The sequence below is a fragment of the Protomyctophum parallelum genome, assembly GCF_964188405.1.
Source record: "Protomyctophum parallelum genome assembly, chromosome: 12".
Lineage (NCBI taxonomy): Eukaryota > Metazoa > Chordata > Actinopteri > Myctophiformes > Myctophidae > Protomyctophum > Protomyctophum parallelum.
The window spans coordinates 36,229,982-36,249,762 of NC_139712.1; the positions used below are offsets into that span (position 1 = coordinate 36,229,982).

A 19,781-nucleotide genomic window follows, 5' to 3' on the forward strand; every position below is an offset into this window, starting at 1 on the left:
AACCAAATGTGACCATTTGGTTCCATTTGTACGCTCTTAGAGTTATGGGGGGGTCCATGAAATAAAAGGTTTAGGAACCACTGCTTTAAGGCAAAGTGAGCCCATTTGTGTTGAATAACGGCGTGAAATAATGGGCCTTTTAAGGCAAAGTGAGCCAAATTTGTGTTAGATAACAGAGTGTAATGTCCCTTTAAGGCAGTGTCCTCAAACACTGTATTCTACTTTTTTATTTATTTTTTTCATATATAAAATCGCTAAAAGTTTTCTGTCAAACTGAAAAGTGTGCAGTAAGCATACTGGAAGACTGTGTGTGTGTGTGTGTGTGTGTGTGTGTGTGTGTGTGTGTGTGTGTGTGTGTGTGTGTGTGTGTGTGTGTGTGTGTGTGTGTGTGTGTGTGTGTGTGTGTGTGTGTGTGTGTGTGTGTGTGTGTGTGTGTGTGTGTGTGTGTGTGTGTGTGTGTGTGTGTGTGTGTGTGTGTGTGTGTGTGTGTGTGTGTGTGTGCGCGCAGACAGGGTATTACTCTGCCAGAATGTCAGGTTTGCAGGAACGGAGATAAACAAGATGCCACCGGCCCTCAAGGCCACAGCCTGCTCTCCAAATGTCCCCAAATACATAGTAGAATTTGAGAAATGGACATTGTGACCGTTTTCCTTACTTACAATTACAAAACCAAAGGATTCCGTTTGATATTTAGAGGTTTATGGGTTATCATTACTCATTTAGAGGTCCGGTTCGGGGGTTATAAGGCTTACCGACTTTTGACAATGAAGCCAATGCTGAAGTAATGAAAATGCTGCAGGTCTCATGTGTGACCCAGCAGCTGGCGCTGATTTGTTCAGGTTAGTTGTGTGGCGACGCCGATGACACACCGGAAAATCGGCTACCGGTATGTTAGTATGTTTCGGCCGTTTAAGCTACTTCCAAGTGTGTGCGCTCGTGTGGTGCATGCACGTACGTTTGACATTTGGGCAGTGTATTTGGGCAAATTTAAGTGTATGGCCGTGTGTGTGTGTGTGTGTCTGCATGGAGCGTTGCACTTTTCATGATGTATCGATACTCCGTGCGTGTGTGTGTGTGAGACAGTGTGTAGTTGTGACAGTGAGGAAAAACAAATTGAGTGTATGAGTCAAACAGGACGCTGGCAGGGCAGAGATGCAGCCTCGGCACTTTCCTCCTCCACCCATAAAAATATACCTCATTCATACTGTCACACTCTCTCTCCGTGACTCTCTCTCTCTCTCTCTCTCTCTCTCTCTCTCTCTCTATGTATCGCTCCTTCATAGGGAGGGACTGAGGATTGGAGAGGGATGAACAGGGGGAACGGAAAAGACAAAGCCAGTAGGCGTAGGAGTGTGGATGTAAATCCAGTGTATTAAATTGAACAGAGGTCCTCTGTGGATTAAATTAATGAGTGTAAGACCATCGGTCTGTGTCACGATTCATATACAGTACACGTCGTCGGAAGAAAGTTCTGAGTGAAGGTATACCGTAGGTTCAGAGTGAACTTAGGCTCTGAGTAACGTTTGGCTCAATGCAAAGCTTGGCTCTGACCGAAACTATAGGCTCAGATAGTGAGCTAATGTCTGGGATAATGTCTGAATAAAGCTAGTTATATGAAGCTTAAGCCAAATTCCGATACCCCAAATCTCGGGACAGCAACTCACACTCGGTCACTCCAGCATGGCAGTATTACGGTGAAATTGCTGACCTGACGAAATATGTGACCATCTTGTGAACTTCACATACGTGGCCTAAATACCGCAAGGTTAGAGTCTGCTAATAAACAAACAACAATGATTTACGTTTTGACACTGACGTTATGTAATGTCTACACGATTGTCACCAATTTCAGCAGGTCACCTATTTCACGGTCACACCGCCATGCTGGAGTGAGTGAGTGTGAGTGAGCGAGTGGCCAAGATATTGGGTATTGGAATTCAGCTTTAGTCCTTGATTAAACACCCCCAGGACACCCCTAACATCTTCACTTCGAACAGCCAATTGAAAGAAAGAAAGGATATAAACTTGTTTTTTGTGTGGTAACATCATGCCATGAAAAGAGCTTTCCAAGCCTCTGAGAAAAAAAAAACACAGTATTGCTGTTGCCTATATGTGTATAAAAGGGGTTTCAAAGCAATCTCCAAGAACTTTTTTTTATGGCTGTCACACTAACCACACTACTACACTACACAACCACAGCTGCATTGTCAGGTCTTCATTTTATATAGTGTATTTATAGGTGTTATAAAATAGATCATTTTCCATACTGGTGTCCTAACTGTATAATTTATAGACCTTATAAATTAGTGGTGTGCAGCTAGCCAGGCTGAGGCTATTGACAGATTAGGGCTGCGGTTTGGGCTGTTTTTCATGCAACTATTTAGGAATCTGGCCTTTAAACTAAATGGACCAACGAGAAGTGATGATGCACACTTACATTCAAAGGTTAATGCTATCTAATCCTGACACCATGACCCGGCAATTTGTTCCCTTTTTTTGCCATTCCACGGGGGCGCCCTGTGCTGTGAGAAGGTCCTCGGTTTGCCATATTTAAACTCAAAATATGCCATTCACAAGATTGCGTGTGTTTAGGTGCTAACCCCGCCTGTGCCAATGTCAAGAAGACGATTACTGATTACTGTATTGATTCAGAATGGTATCGCTGATATCCGTACTGAAAGCCCACCTATTTGGACTAGCCTTTCCAAGTTGACTTGATTTTAACTTGTTACATGTACTGTTTTTTTTTTTTTTTTTTATATATATTTTTTATCCCACGATTTTGTAACCCATTTTTCACCCCTGTGTCAATCATCTAATGGGATCCTGGGCTCTACACACCCTCCACCAACCTAGTCCCCATATATGGAGGACAAGGGGAGAGCAACGGACTTGAACTCATGCTTCCTTCATGCCTGAGTGTCCAAGTTGCTCCTTTACACCTGACAGGGGGGGAGTTCCCCTGGTTGGACGTAGCGCGTGGAAGGAACACGTTATTCCAACCAGTTCCTTTCCCCTCCATCAGGCGCCCCGGCTGGCCAGGGGGAGGCAGTTTAGTGACCAGGATTACTGCATGTTTTTTGTGAGGGTACCTACCCTAGGGGACACGGGGAGAACATGCAAACTCCACACAGAAAGGCCCTTTCGCCAACCCCGCCTTCGGGTATGGGCACTGATGACGCGGAGGAGGAAACACGCCGCCAGCACAGCATCCCGAGCGGAAATCGAACCCAGGACCTTCTAGCTGTGAGGCGACAGCACTACCAACTATGCCACCGTGCCCCCTTACTGTTTTATTTTTAATTCACATAAATTAACATTTCTTTCCTAATAAAGTTGTCAATTTTTGTCACCCGGAAGAACGGTCTACTTCCGCCTTTTTTCGATTTGGACACCAAATTTTGGTGGACACCAAATGCGTTAAAGCTGAGCTGCATAGGGTTTCCTCATGCTAAATGCAAAGGCCCACCTGCTTGCTCAGCTCTGACCAGTAGGGCTCAGCGCTTCAATGCTGGAGAGCCTCGCTGGGGGCTTGAGTTCAATTCAGGCACCAGAATGAGGAAGAAAGGCGGTTTATGGCTTGTATGTTGGTGACAATTTCAACAAATTGGGATTTTCACTCACAAGAGTTTCTGTCGTCTTTCTATCAGCTCACACCAGTTTACCCATTCTCCTCTGACCTCTTGCATCGACATTTTCGGCCACAGAACTGCCGTTCACTGGATATTTTTGACATGCCTTGCAAGTTAGCGGTTGGGTGCGAACTTGCTAGGTAACAGGCGTAATTGTTAGAACGCCAGAGAGGAACTCCCTGGGGTGGGGGGGGGTGGCAGGGCAGGAACAACCCTCTGCCAATACCTGCAGAGACGATAGGGAGGCAGGATGAACGGAAATGGAGAGAACAAAGGAGAGATGAAGAACTCACTGCCAAGAGAGAGAGAGACAGAGAGAGAGAGCGAGAGAGAGAGAAATCTCTGGTGGAGAACAAGCCACCTGTTTCTGTAATGTTTTGAGGTTTTCCCCGGACACACACTGACACACACACGCACTCAAGTCACGTACATGGTATCGTGGTGTGAGGTTTCCCTGGCTTCAATCCCATGCGTGCGTGTGTGTTTCACACAGAGAGAGAATTTGCATTTATATGCCTCTGTCTCAATTAATGCATTTCTTATTAAGTGTGTGTTTTGTGTGTGTGTGTGTGTGTGTGTGTGTGTGTGTGTGTGTGTGTGTGTGTGAACCCACAGTGTGTGCGTTAGTATTCGTGTGTGAGCATATACCGACTGCTCAATGTGGCTTCAAAGCAAACATTTGCCTCGATTACGATTAATGAACAGGATTATTCTCAAATTCTGAACATAAAGCTATAAAAAAATACATTTTGTATGATTTTGAGGTATCAACTTTTACTTTTCAGTTAAAAAGCTTTGTTAAAAAATAACAAGATACCTGATGGTATTTCTATTATCAAGTGTCCAAGTGAAGACAGTGTGTAGGACTCATTTTTTCCCTTCATTTTCTTCATTTACATCCAAGTATTTAGTAAGATCTTAGTACACACAATTGGTTATTCACAGTACGCCGTTCCCCTGATTGGTTGGGCTTCACATTCAAACCAGCAACCCTAAGCATGATTGGTCTGGGTTTGAAATTAATTGTGCGTGCGTGCGTGCGTGCGTGCGTGCGTGCGTGCGTGCGTGCGTGCGTGCGTTAAATCAGCAGCTCCAGTATAAAGTGCGTTGTCGTCCTTTCAGTCTGTGGTTCATATTTCTGCAATATTTCGTTTTTCTCCAGATTTTATGAACACCAGGAAAGTATCTCTGCTGATTGGCCAGCTCGGGTATCCCACTGACCTCCCGAGGCACACTGTGTCATCACTGTCTGTCCCTCAACAAGGTACATCTTACTAAATACACTGACACTGCAAAGTCCTAGCTGGTAATTGGGCCGTGGTGCAATGTAACATTCACTTTTACTCAGGTTCTGTACTTGAGTATACTATGTAAAGGAACTTTCACTTTACTTGAGCGTTTCCATTTTGCTGCACTTTATGCATCTACTCCACTACATCTCTTCTCTTCTTGGAAAGTTAGCATGCTGAATATAATCCATTGTTCTTGCATTAATAAAGAATTAAATAAAAATAAGTGAACTCTTGACCACACCTGCCTACGGATGATGTCGCCGGTAGGCACTTTTCTGAGCTGTCCACAGCACTCCTCTGAGACACAGAGTGAGGAAGATGAGGTTAACTTGAACATGGTTTTAGTGCCCCTTTTAATTCTTTCTGCGCCGTCTACGAACATGTTCGGACCCCCTAGGCTAGCGTACGGCAGGTGCCAGCTACGTACATGTTCGTAGACAACCCTATACAACATATATGAAAGCGGCCGTCAATTTACCTTTGCTCCAGTTGCTAATATGCAACGCCTCCGTCCCCTCCAGCTATGGATTTTTTTCCCATCCAGCTCCATTGAGCCTCCATTATAACATGATTTTCAAAGCCCTGTATCTCTAAAGCTTCGAGCGCTGTCCATGGTGAGCGCATCCCCATGATCATATTTAATTTGTGACTTTGTCTCAGTTTCTGACAAGAGGTAAACGTTATGAGTTAATACTAACGATCACTGTGCTCACATCAGGCCCCACCTCGCTGGGCCACCAAGGGCTCAGAATGTGATAAAGTACGATGTTGCCATTGCAACCATATAACCAATGCTTCTATCGCTAGAACATGACCCTGGCTCGAAAATGGACGATTATCACTTCCGCGTCATTCGGGCCGGATAATGACCGCTCTTCTCTGCTTATTTTGTGCATTCTGTTGGCACTGGCCTCCCGCTACCGCCTATGGTAACGGGAGGGAATGTGTTGTTACTTTCCACCACTGCCAGCATTGAGATTTACACTGCATGCTCGGGCTGGGGTGGTATGGAATTTTTATTACCATGCTGAAAAAAGCAACACATCCCTGAGGAGTATAAATTAAGTCCTCTTCCACACTGTTGTCATCTGTAGTTTACCAGCAGTGACCTCGTTCAAAAGTCTACTTATTTCCGAAACAGCAGCTCCGGCTGTAATCCGTAACGGAGGGTGACTTCACTGACTTGTAAATCCTAAATGTGATCTTTAGATTGGACATAGTTGCTCCCACAGCGGGTATTTAACCCCCCCCCCCCCCCCCCACCCCACCATAAATGTGGCATATTGCCATGTCCATGTCTTGACATTTTACCACGCAATGAAATGGCACTAACTAACTGCAACTGTTTATGACTCTCACAGAGCTGAAGGGACTATTTCGTCCTCAAAAGCCCTTGAATCGTAATGAAGACAGTCAGTGATGATGACAATACATTGAGCCAAGTCTCTGCAGTGAGACCTTAACCCATTCTGACCTGAGATCAGATTCTAAAAATGTCTTCTACATCCTGACAGTTTTCATTCTGACCTGAGATCAGATTCTAAAAATGTCTTATGTCAGTCGCTCTTCGATTTTTCAAAAATAGCAGACCTACAAGCGCTACCACTCGGTGGTGCGCTATGAGCTTGTAGATCTGCTATTTTTCAATAGCTAAAGCATAACATAATATGTTTGCTGTCTTTGACTCACACAATACTGTATCAAAAGTAACAAAAATGGCGTAGGCTGGACAGCTACTAGATACAGTAGGACCTAGTTAAAATATCCAGACCTCTTTCTCCCCCCCGCCCATTCTTTAAAACTTTTATTCAAACATTTCTGAGGGATCATTGAGGGAGAATATACATCTGTGCGTGAGAGTCGGTCCATGCACTAGTACTAGTCAGTAATTAAGTGTCAGTCACAGTCAGTGCATGTCTTAGAATGTCAGATTCTAGGGGTTTGAATGCAGCCTGGCTGCATCCGGCTTTGCATGTCAAGCGACTTTACACTTATATTGACGGGCTGCTGCACAGCCTCTATACCAGTAAGACGCCATTTGGAATCATGCCGAGATTATAGTTAAAGGTCAACGTAAGAAAAACAAAAGGCAATATGTTAATGAACGGATATTAAAACATGGGCATTCACTATAAGGTCATGTTGGAAGAGGTTCCAAGAACATGGTGCATCAATGCTGAAAGCAGTCTGTCCCAGATCAGATCTGACACGAGGAACCTGAAGAACTTAAAATTTGAATATGGTTCCAGTGTAAATGGAAGTAATGTATAATGGTAATTTTCCGACCAGGGCTTTGTAAATAAGCAGATACCAATGATTATAGTGTCTCTCAGTCACCTTATCATACAGGACACAGTGATGAGTACTAGTTGTCACAAGTCATGAACCTCAGAGCTGAGTCTAAGGGCTGGAGTGTGGAGGCAGCTAAATGTCAATGAATCAAATTATATGGGGGGGATAGTCTTCCTCCCTCAGATTATAAAAATGTCTTATATGTCAGTCGCTCTTCGATTTTTCAAAAATAGCAGACCTACAAGCTCGTAGCGCGCCACTCGGTGGTGCGCTATGAGCTTATCTAGCTATTTTTCAATAGCTAAAGCATAACATAGTGCTAACAACAAAAGGGATTCCCGCCCAGAATGGGTTAATTTACAACACCTGTCCACAGGAGGAAAAAAGAGATTAGGAAGAGAGAGATAATTGTATAAACTATATACACAAGAATATAAAACATAATGTCCTCATCAGACAGAAAACTGTTTCAGAGAAGAGGGGACATAATGGGGATAAAGAGGAAGAACATAATTCATCCCTGGAGGGACATTTCAGGTGTCATAACGGAAACAACAAAGAATGAAACTCAAGAACCAAACCAGGATAACTCAAATTATATTTTGGCTTAGATGCTGCCACTGTCTCTGCATGAAGTATGTACCATATATCAATAGTTCAATACATACATACTGTACAGAATACTGTGATTATATGAATACTGTCTGTACAGTCTACGAATAAATATGAAGTCTATCAACAGTTATCCTAGAGGAAGCGTGTGTCATGCACTGTTGAGCAATATACATCTGTGCGTGAGAGTCGGTCCATGCACTAGTCAGTAATTAAGTGTCAGTCACAGTCAGTGCATGTCTTAGAATGTCATTCTAGGGGTTTGAATGCAGCCTGGCTGCATCCGGCTTTGCATGTCAAGTGACTTTACACTTATATTGATGGGCTGCTGCACAGCCTCTATACCAGTAAGACGCCTGAGGGCAAGAAGTGACGTCGCCCTAAAGGGCGAGGTCGCGTGCACTGGGCACAATACATGGGTGCGTTCCCGGATTATGAGGATTTTGAGTGACAAAAAACCCAAGATTTCATAGTTAACATATGGGCTTAATATCAGGGATCTCCATATATGGGCTTAATTGCGACAGTCGGTCGCATTTACTATGATATGATCCCTGATTTACTATCGTCATGATGTCATAGTGATGTCACGAGACTGGGCACAATATTTCGTGCCCAAGAATGTATGTGAGGATTGTGAGTGACGATTGTGAGTGACGGGGATTGTGAGTGACATGACGTGACGAAAAACTTTTGGTCACAATGAATTGCGATTAACTGCAATTGTATCTCTCTGGAGTGGTATGTTTGCTGTCTTTGACTCACACAATACTGTATCAAAAGTAACAAAAATGGCGCATGTGTAGTCTGGACAGCTACTAGATACAGTAGGAGGTAGTAAAATATCCAGACCTCCCTCCCTCTTTCTCCCCCCCGCCCATTCTTTAAACCTTTTATTCAAACATTTCTGAGGGATCATTGAGGGAGAATATACATCTGTGCGTGAGAGTCGGTCCATGCACTAGTCAGTAATTAAGTGTCAGTCACAGTCAGTGCATGTCTTAGAATGTCAGATTCTAGGGGTTTGAATGCAGCCTGGCTGCATCCGGCTTTGCATGTCAAGCGACTTTACACTTATATTGACGGGCTGCTGCACAGCCTCTATACCAGTAAGACGCCATTTGGAATCATACCGAGATTATAGTTAAAGGTCAACGTAAGAAAAACAAAAGGCAATATGTTAATGAACGGATATTAAAACATGGGCATTCACTATAAGGTCATGTTGGAAGAGGTTCCAAGAACATGGTGCATCAATGCTGAAAGCAGTCTGTCCCAGATCAGATCTAACACGAGGAACCTGAAGAACTTAAAATTTGAATATGGTTCCAGTGTAAATGGAAGTAATTGCGAACGCAGTGAGCACTAACAATGAGACCCTGCAGATCATGTCTGTGTGTCTGTGTGTCTGTCCCGCTGTGACACCACCTGCCCGCCACCAGAGGGCGCAGCTGTAGCACACACACACACACACACACACACACACAGCGTTCGCTTCCCGCCTTTGCGCGTCTTACTTGTGTATAATGGTAATTTTCCGACCAGGGCTTTGTAAATAAGCAGATACCAATGATTATAGTGTCTCTCAGTCACCTTATCATACAGGACAAAGTGATGAGTACTGTAGTTGTCACAAGTCATAAACCTCAGAGCTGAGTCTAAGGGCTGGAGTGTGGAGGCAGCTAAATGTCAATGAATCAAATTATATGGGGGGGATAGTCTTCCTCCCATTCTGTATGGAAGTGGTAGTTGTTGGGGTTCTTTGCCTCGCACATCTTTATATAACTAGAGCTGACAGGCCATGAGGCCATTATTCATGTCACTCAATCAAGTCACTGTATTTCAAGAGACAGATCGATGCCAAAAATAGGAGTTTTGTGATTTTAGTTTCCATACTATTTTTTAGGGGAATGTCATGTGTTCTACCTGCACAGCCTTTGTGATCTACTTTTTGGTCAAATTGAAAATGTTGCCAAACAATATGGCACAATGATGTAGCAGTGTTGGGAGAGACCCTGCTACATAATTGTGCCTTATTGCTTATGTCCTAAGCAAACCAGAATGCTTGTTACATTCCAAAAATGACTTAGGCAATTATGCTATGAGGCTTGGGCAGAAATTATTTTGAATGTAACAACCATTCTGATAGGCTGAGAATAATATGCTGGCAATAAGGCAGGCATTTAGGCAGATATAAAGGCAGATTGACATGACTCAGGAAAAACAAGTGTTTTAATTTCTCCTTTCCTTAGCAACAATATTGATAAGCCATGTACCTGACTAAGACAATATATTGTATTTGTTTCTCACTGTAGATAATTATTATTTTACCATATTATTTACTCTCTTACTTAATCATCTGACCACACGGACACCAAATTAATAGTTCAACTCCTGCTTCTTAACTGTGCCATATTAAGAAGCGCTGTTGTTTTGGCGCGGCCTCGCCCTTTAGGACCTTGAGGGCCTTTAGGGCTCTTTAGGGCCTCGCCCTATAGGACCTTGCCTGTTGGGGGTGAGGTCGCTTCTCGCCCTCAAGGCGTCTTACTGGTTATATCTAGTCTACTCTAGGATGTTGTCCAACCTTTAGCAGAAGAAGTCCCAACAGCATTTAGCTGCTTGTACTTGTATAAGTTAATGACAAGTAAAACCTTCTTGATACTAGTTGATTCAATAATCCCTTTCCTACAGAACAAGGGTAAAACGGTTTAGTTTAAAAACGTGCCTTTTGTCCTGAAGAGCTGGAAAGCTATTTAAACCATGGCTTCTGTAAGGATTCTGCTGTCTCTAATGATTTGTAATGTCCCCCAGGCAAAAATTACATTATTTGAAGACAATTCCTGTTCAAACCGACTCTTAACACTTCCACTTTTACCATAATGTGTGTATTTAAGCAATTAGTGTGGAGTGTGTCGGCTGTCTTTTCATCATTGTAAGTTACAATGATGAAAAGACGATGAAAATACAATTTGTAACACAGTGGAATAAGAGAGGAATTAAGGATTAACACGTGGAAAGTGCAGTGCAGTGGTGGAAAGTATAGCCAAGCATGTTTAAGTACAATTTTGTGGTACTTTACTTGATGAGTATGTTCGTTTTACTTGTACTCACTTCATCCATTTCAACCCAGTTTAGATATAGTGTGTGGTCTTCAGTGCATGTTCCCTGAGAGGGTAGAAATGGAACCAAATGGTTATAATCCCGGGTGAGAACCAGTGGAGAGATCACACACGTAGAAGTCTTTAATATGAACAGATAACATCTCCAACTAATTAATGAGCTGATAAGACAATTTAGGAGAAATTCACTGATAATGACAGATTTGTGTGTGCACGCGTGCGTGCCTGTGCCTGCGTGCACGAGCAACCCCTATGCAATTGTGGAAAGTAACTAAGTACATTTCCTCAACGCCTGCACTGCTAAACTAGAGCTCACAATGTGGGTATCAATGTCATTGTGCATGACCTTGATGTTAAGACTGATTCTCCTGCTGACACCCCCCACCTTGGCGGGCGGGCGTGCGTGTGTGTGGGGGGGGGGGCTGAGAACACAGCAGGTGGAGCTCAGCATAATGCAGATGTTGTGTGAGACATCGAAGGTCCCTGTTTTACTCTCAATCTGTTTCATTTCCTTTTAGGGGCCACAACTATCAATTCACCTTCCCAGCCTCTCTTGAGAAACCTCATGTTCAGCTTTAAAAGCAGACTTGATGGGTCACATAATAACGTGATTAAGGTGTTGACTAATCCTAGGTTTAGCACTGTTAGATACCGCTCTTTGATGTGGAAACATTGGTATGAGTGCCTCCTATAGATCTTTTATTATTTATTTTTTTACGAGAGTTTTAGAGTTATGAACCAATGTATTTATTTGTAACTGTTTTGTATGTTTTTAATTGTTGTTTGTCATCTACTGGCTACGCCTGTCAAAGTTTCATTCATTTATGCTATTGAATCAGAAGATTCATTATTGATTGATTATTCTGATTATCTTTGTCTTATACAATGTTGTCCACGGAAAATAAAAAAGCACTTTTTCAAGCTTATTAAAGTTAGTTAAAGTTTTGAGGTTCAGGAGTTAGGGTGGCCGTCTTGGAATCCGAAGGTTCCAGGTTCGTTCTCCATGCAGTTCGTCCTGCCGTCGGTGTGTGAACTGTGACTGGGTGAATGTAAAGTACATTGTGAAGCGCTTTAAAGAGTTGGAAAGGCGACATATAAATGGCCTGAAAAAAGTCATTAACATGGTAATGTTTTTTTTCAGACCTCCAGTTCTAGAAAACACAGAATGGGGGGACGTTTTAATTATTTCCACACAACAGCTCTAAGGTATATTCATGACTCTGATGAGTGGAATGCCCCTTTGCATCCTTGCATCTCAAGAGTTTAGTTTTATTTACCGTTTAGTTTATAGAGCCTGCAAACCAAACTATGGTAAAGACATCTTTATAAAAAAAACATGGTCCGGATGGACCGCTGGCGGCTGGCCTAGCGGCCACGGCGCACTGTGGTTGTGGGCTTGAGTCCCGAACCCGACGACCTTTGCTGTGTGTCATGTCAGTCCCCGTTTGCTGTCTCTCTTCACTAATACTATCCAATAAAGGCTTTATTGTGGTCTATCTCCTTAATGTTATGTTGTTTTTTGAGAGTTTGATTTGCTGGGACATTGTGGTCATTCTTTAACTTTTATGTTCGGTGGGCATCATATATCTCTGCTGCTGGTCAGGATGAATTAAATTCATGCATTCCTTTTTGGAAGATGTGGACTGTCTGTGGACTGTGTGTGTGTGTGTGTGTGTATGTGTGTGTGCACATATACATGTGCATTTTCATTGCATATATATTTTAATGATCAATCAATCAATTGTTTTCCGGGTTGGATCAATGTAACTCCTGTACATCGCTATTACAAATGTAGTTTGTTGCTGATTATTTTGGGGTTGAGAATCCCTGATCCACACAGGCATGTGTGTGTGTGTGTGTGTGTGTGTGTGTGTGTGTGTGTGTGTGTGTGTGTGTGTGTGCGTGCGCATGCATGCCTGTGTTTGCGTGCGTGCGCGTGACTTTGCTGTAGCAGTAAAGCGGTGTACCTGCTGGAAGGTGAAGCTTTATGGATTTAGGAACAATAATCCATTTTGCTGCATTGCCACTGCAATGCAACACCCTTTTGTTTGAGCCGGGGACACTCCTCTGTGTGTGTGTGCGTGTGTGCGTGTGTGTGTGACTGTGTGTGTGTGTGTGTGCGCTCTATACTTGTGAGGACCGTTGTCCTGGTCCTCACAAGATAAATAGTCTGATTTATAGATTTTTTCTTTTTAGAGATTCAGGTTAAGGTCACACAACGTACAACAGCCGATCTACAAGCCTATAGATCTGCAATTTCCTGGCTAGACTGGAGTTGTAGTGATTTCCGATGCTGTCCTTTACATTTTATGTCCTCACACGTATGGTAATACAAACTTGCGTGTGTGTGTGAGTGTCGGTGGAAGGACAAATATTTGAGGGGAAATGATAGAGGGCCAGGCCTGCTCCTCTCCTGTATTCTCCTCCTCCTGATATTAACATTTTCACTCTCTATGTCTTCAGTCTGTTAGGCATGTATGAGCGGGAGACGGAGATGGGGAGGTTGTGTACTGCTGTACACACAGTCATAAACTTTTGTGTGCTGTGCAGGCCTACTTGTTTGTTTGTGTGCAGCACTTTACTTTTCATGTATTTTATGACTGTGATCTTGTGTGTGTGTGTGTGTGTGTGTGTGTGTGTGTGTGTGTGTGATACGTGTGTGTCAGTCAAGCAGCACTATATTTCACCTTAGCTAACCCTCGAAAAAATAGCTGAATCTCACTGTCTTACAGTTACAGAGTGTGTGTGTGTGTGTGTGTGTGTACGCTGAAATGATTTGTCGAACTTTGTGTGCAGAGTCGCTCCAGGCCAAACCAGGCCACTAATATTCTGGCTGCCAGGTTGTGCGTTGGAGCGATTGCATGCATGCTCACACAGCAAAATCAGTTTTACATCAGTCGTAGCTCAATATATTCACAAAATAATTTCACCAACTCCTTTATGTCCTGGTGTAAAACTGTGATTCTACAATAAACTGGAGTTGAGAGAACTTGAGACTGATAAAACCAGGTCCTTCTCAGCAGAGATTGGAGGTAGGGAGGCAGATAGTGTTAGTAGTGTTGCTGATAATTGTAAATAATGGCGTAAAAGTACAATATTTGCCTCTGAAATGTAGTGAAGTACCTTAGATGTAAAAGTAACCAAAAATGCGGTACTACTTACTTACATACTTACTACGCACAAAAGTATTGTATTTGAGTATGTGTATTCAAGTACACGTTGACAATACACCACTTGTTTTGCACACACATGCACACGCGCGCACACACACACACACACACACACACACACACACACACACACACACACACACACACACACACACACACACACACACACACACTTTTTATATTTTCTCCCTTAATCTAGTCATTTAACTTTTGCCTATTTCATCACAAATGTAGGCGTTACGCCAATCAGTTCCTTCCCACATAGGCACATACACACGTGTGTTGTCACTGCTGTTATATCCTATACTGACTCATGCAAGTGATTATTATAAGTAATAAAGTCGCCAAAGTACTATAGTCTGTTGCCCCTTTGGGCAACAACACATAAACACAATAAAATAATCAATTAGTATCAATAGGTTTCTATTTTGGGGATGTCATGGAAACATTTCAAAGACTTTCAAAACCCATCAAAAGTAGTGTAAAACTGTAAATATCCTATCTCCAATCTAGCTTGTAGATAAGCTATTTTTGTGTGACACCGTTGTGCTCACAATTGGTTAATCAACTAATTGGTAAGAAATTATTTGATACGTGCAGCCAGGTTCGGAATTTTGTCATTTTAGAGGCATGGCCACATCAAAACATGGTGTGGCGACACATTGTGACATTATAGCTATGCTATAGGCACTACTTTAATTAAAGAGAAATAATGATAAAAAAGGAATGGTCTTGTTTCCACCTAACAGCAACAATATTCTTTTCGTCACTTTAACTTCTATTCTACTCGTTCTCTTTGCTTCTCTCTCTCTCTCTTCCTCCCCAGGTCTGTTGACGAATCACCATGCGGATTCACTGCAGGACCTTCCGTTTGCTCCTCCCCTTCCTAGAATCCCTGCCTCGCCATTGCTCATCAGCAAGCATCTCAGCCAATGGCAGAACAGCGCTGGGCAAGCACGTCCTCCTCATCTCGTGTCGTCGCCTGCAGAGCACATACTCTGGCCCCGCCTCTCGGCCTGTGATTGACCAGGTGACGGTGTTAGGCCACGCCTACCCTCGTGATAACTTCACCAATGTGACGGAGAAGATCTTGAGCAAGGTGGGACGGAATCTCCACAACCAGTCACATCATCCGCTCTGGCTGATCAAGGAGCGAATCAAAGCTCACTTCTACAGGTATATACACACCGATAAGACGAGGTCAAGCCATAAAAGCAATAAAGAAAAAAGCTATAATGCACAATGATCCATATAAATACACTTGAGAGAACTTTGAGAAAAGACCATTCAATTAACAAATCATTGCTTTAAATGGCTGGTTTGAGACTCCAGAGTCACTTTTTGGTTATGCTGATTGGCTGAAGGGGTTGTCTGTCAACGCTTGTACTCCCGCAGGCAACCATGCATTAGCAGGGTCCAGATTCCACACAGCCAACCAACCATGCATGAGCAGGGTCCAGACTCCACACACATGAATGGAAATGCGAGGTCAAGGCAGAGTGGTTAACCAGGCTACGAATCTTTTGAAGTCGCTTTTTTACGCCAAGAGGGGATAGAGCAGAACATATCATTAATTAATTGGGAGATCTAAAGGGCAGAACCCTTTGACAAATGACTGTGAGCTTCAGTTCCTGAGGGATTCTCACGGCCCTCTACCATATTGCAGAATTTGGTGGAAAACGACAGCACAGAACTGCCAAAACTCTAGTGAAATTAGCCAATCTACTGTCTGTCTCTCCTACACTGTCTGTCTCTCAGCCTTCCTACTGACTGTCTCTCCTAAACTGTCTCCCTCTCAGCCTTCCTACTGTCTGTCTATCCTACACTGTCTCCCTCTCAGCCTTCCTACTGTCTCTCTCTCCTACACTGTCTGTCTCTCCTAAACTGTCTCCCTCTCAGCCTTCCTACTGTCTGTCTCTCCTACACTGTCTCCCTCTCAGCCTTCCTACTGTCTGTCTATCCTACACTGTCTGTCTCTCAGCCTTCCTACTGTCTCTCTCTCCTAAACTGTCTCCCTCTCAGCCTTCCTACTGTCTGTCTCTCCTACACTGTCTGTCTCTCCTAAACTGTCTCCCTCTCAGCCTTCCTACTGTCTGTCTATCCTAAACTGTCTCCCTCTCAGCCTTCCTACTGTCTGTCTCTCCTACACTGTCTCCCTCTCAGCCTTCCTACTGTCTGTCTCTCCTAAACTGTCTCCCTCTCAGCCTTCCTACTGTCTGTCTCTCCTACACTGTCTCCCTCTCAGCCTTCCTACTGTCTGTCTCTCCTACACTGTCTCCCTCTCAGCCTTCCTACTGTCTGTCTATCCTAAACTGTCTCCCTCTCAGCCTTCCTACTGTCTCTCTCTCCTACACTGTCTGCCGCTCAGCCTTCCTACTGTCTGTCTCTCCTACACTGTCTCCCTCTCAGCCTTCCTACTGTCTGTCTCTCCTACACTGTCTCCCTCTCAGCCTTCCTACTGTCTGTCTATCCTAAACTGTCTCCCTCTCAGCCTTCCTACTGTCTGTCTCTCCTACACTGTCTCCCTCTCAGCCTTCCTACTGTCTGTCTATCCTAAACTGTCTCCCTCTCAGCCTTCCTACTGTCTCTCTCTCCTACACTGTCTGCCTCTCAGCCTTCCTACTGTCTGTCTCTCCTACACTGTCTCCCTCTCAGCCTTCCTACTGTCTGTCTCTCCTAAACTGTCTCCCTCTCAGCCTTCCTACTGTCTGTCTCTCCTACACTGTCTCCCTCTCAGCCTTCCTACTGTCTGTCTATCCTAAACTGTCTCCCTCTCAGCCTTCCTACTGTCTCTCTCTCCTACACTGTCTGTCTCTCCTAAACTGTCTCCCTCTCAGCCTTCCTACTGTCTGTCTATCCTAAACTGTCTCCCTCTCAGCCTTCCTACTGTCTGTCTATCCTAAACTGTCTCCCTCTCAGCCTTCCTACTGTCTGTCTCTCCTACACTGTCTCCCTCTCAGCCTTCCTACTGTCTGTCAATCCTACACTGTCTCCCTCTCAGCCTTCCTACTGTCTGTCTATCCTACACTGTCTGTCTCTCAGCCTTCCTACTGTCTCTCTCTCCTACACTGTCTGTCTCTCCTAAACTGTCTCCCTCTCAGCCTTCCTACTGTCTGTCTATCCTAAACTGTCTCCCTCTCAGCCTTCCTACTGTCTGTCTCTCCTACACTGTCTCCCTCTCAGCCTTCCTACTGTCTGTCTCTCCTACACTGTCTCCCTCTCAGCCTTCCTACTGTCTGTCTCTCCTACACTGTCTGTCTCTCAGCCTTCCTACTGTCTGTCTATCCTACACTGTCTGTCTCTCAGCCTTCCTACTGTCTGTCTCTCCTAAACTGTCTCCCTCTCAGCCTTCCTACTGTCTGTCTCTCCTACACTGTCTCCCTCTCAGCCTTCCTACTGTCTGTCTATCCTAAACTGTCTGTCTCTCAGCCTTCCTACTGTCTGTCTCTCCTAAACTGTCTCCCTCTCAGCCTTCCTACTGTCTGTCTCTCCTACACTGTCTGTCTCTCAGCCTTCCTACTGTCTGTCTCTCCTAAACTGTCTCCCTCTCAGCCTTCCTACTGTCTGTCTATCCTACACTGTCTGTCTCTCAGCCTTCCTACTGTCTGTCTCTCCTAAACTGTCTCCCTCTCAGCTGTCCTACTGTCTGTCTCTCCTAAACTGTCTCCCTCTCAGCCTTCCTACTGTCTGTCTCTCCTAAACTGTCTGTCTCTCAGCCTTCCTACTGTCTGTCTCTCCTAAACTGTCTGTCTCTCAGCCTTCCTACTGTCTGTCTCTCCTAAACTGTCTGTCTCTCAGCCTTCCTACTGTCTGTCTCTCCTACACTGTCTCCCTCTCAGCCTTCCTACTGTCTGTCTATCCTACACTGTCTGTCTCTCAGCCTTCCTACTGTCTGTCTCTCCTACACTGTCTCCCTCTCAGCCTTCCTACTGTCTGTCTCTCCTAAACTGTCTCCCTCTCAGCCTTCCTACTGTCTGTCTCTCCTAAACTGTCTCCCTCTCAGCCTTCCTACTGTCTGTCTCTCCTACACTGTCTCCCCCCTAGACAGGATGAACTAAATGAGGAAACAATTCGGAACAGCCAATCTGGGTTTAGGTAGTTGCATCTCGAAAGGCACCAAACAGCCACATTTTCAAAAATTTTATAGAAATGCCATAATAATAATAATAATAAAAATAAAAAAGCCCAACACCGGTCACACTAATGTGACCTAATTAACGGACTGCCATGTTAAGTGGTCAGAAGGGGTGGGCCGCGTACAAAAACCCCGGACAGGCGGACACAGTCACATACTTAAAATGGACCTCCCTTTTTTTTCTCCTGCAGTTCCTACAGGAACCCAGGGCGCAGAGGAAACCCTCTGTTCTCTGTGCATGACAACCTGAGTCCTGTGGTGACCGTGGAGCAGAACTTTGACAGGTAAGTCAAGTAGGGTTTGGGATTTTAAAACTATTCCGGTACCTTAAACTCATCGACGCCTGACGTTGGAAAAAAAAAAGATTTGTGCCGCATTTTTAAGATTTTTCAAAAATAGCAGACCTACAAGCTCGTAAGTGGCGCGCTATGAGCTTGTAGATCTGCTATTTTTCAATAGCTAAAGTATAACATAATGCTTAGTTAAAACACCAAAAGGGGTTCCCGCCCAGAATGGGACCCTAAGCCAATGCTGTAAATCTTGAGAGTGTACACATGGAACCCTTACAGGTAGGGATGTCCCGATCACGTTTTCTTACTCACGATCCAATTCCGATCATTTGCTTTTGATGTGCCGATAACGATTTCCCCCCGATCTGATATTTATATTTTTATAGAATGTGTGTATGCTATATCATAATATCCAGAAATAAAAAATATTACATTTGAGTTGCCACCACTGGTCTAACTGAAACGGTATTGTGTGTTTACAAAACAAATAATCATGGAGGAAATGTTGTTAGTTTTAGACTTTGTCAACATGTCTCACATATGCTTAACCCTTTCCGGGCACAGGGCGAGATCGGACGAGATTATTTTTTGATTTTATGCCGCCTAGGACGAGGTTGGACGAGATTTGTTTTTATATTTGCAGCCGCTATAAGACCCTCTCCCGCACCCTGTGACAAAGTTTGGTAGCGCTGCGATAAAAGACAGGCCCTAAAGTATTCAATCACACCATGACAACACAGGCTGAGCCAAAAAATGTTCCCATGAGCCACAAAAAAGCAACAATCCTCCACTCCAGTCTGACCCAGAGTCGTCAGGGCACACTGACCCACAGCACATAGCAAGACAAAAGCAGATCAAAGACACCAGCGATCGATCAGGGCTAAAATGCCCCCCCCCAAAAAAACCTTGCCGGACCCCCAAACGAGCCAGCGAGACGCTCATGCCAGGCTACGAGCGAGCCAGCGGGCAGCCTGTTGGTCGCCGCCGTGGAGCCGTGGAAGTCCCCGCTGAAGTGCGGCCGTGGACGAGCTGGCAAGCGGCCGCCAGGTAATCCAGGCCCTGGCCAAACCACAATGCAATAATGCATGCCTTCCTGGTTGCCCTTCCAAATCCAGAGACTGGATCAGAGATGGAAAGTTCAGACGAGGAGGAGGAACAGTCCAACACGCAAGGAAAAGAAAAAAGAAAACTAGATATTTCACCGGATCAGCTGGGAGCGGGACATCCGGCGGGGGCGGG

The 19,781-nt window shown here is 44.3% G+C and overlaps 1 protein-coding gene across 2 annotated transcripts in view; it reads left to right on the forward strand.

The window, feature by feature from the left end:
• The window catches only part of fars2 (phenylalanyl-tRNA synthetase 2, mitochondrial), a 120,722-nt gene that overhangs the window by 23,365 nt on the left and 77,576 nt on the right, over nt 1–19,781 (forward strand). Inside the window, exons 3-5 of one of the 2 annotated variants that reach the window (XM_083778826.1) lie at nt 4,795–4,896; nt 14,944–15,293; nt 18,444–18,536. In XM_083778826.1, coding sequence (XP_083634952.1) covers nt 14,962–15,293; nt 18,444–18,536 — 425 coding nt within the window. In that variant the 5' untranslated portion in view covers nt 4,795–4,896; nt 14,944–14,961. The remainder of the gene's footprint in view (nt 1–4,794; nt 4,897–14,943; nt 15,294–18,443; nt 18,537–19,781) is intronic. The other variant, XM_083778827.1, reaches the window with a different exon arrangement.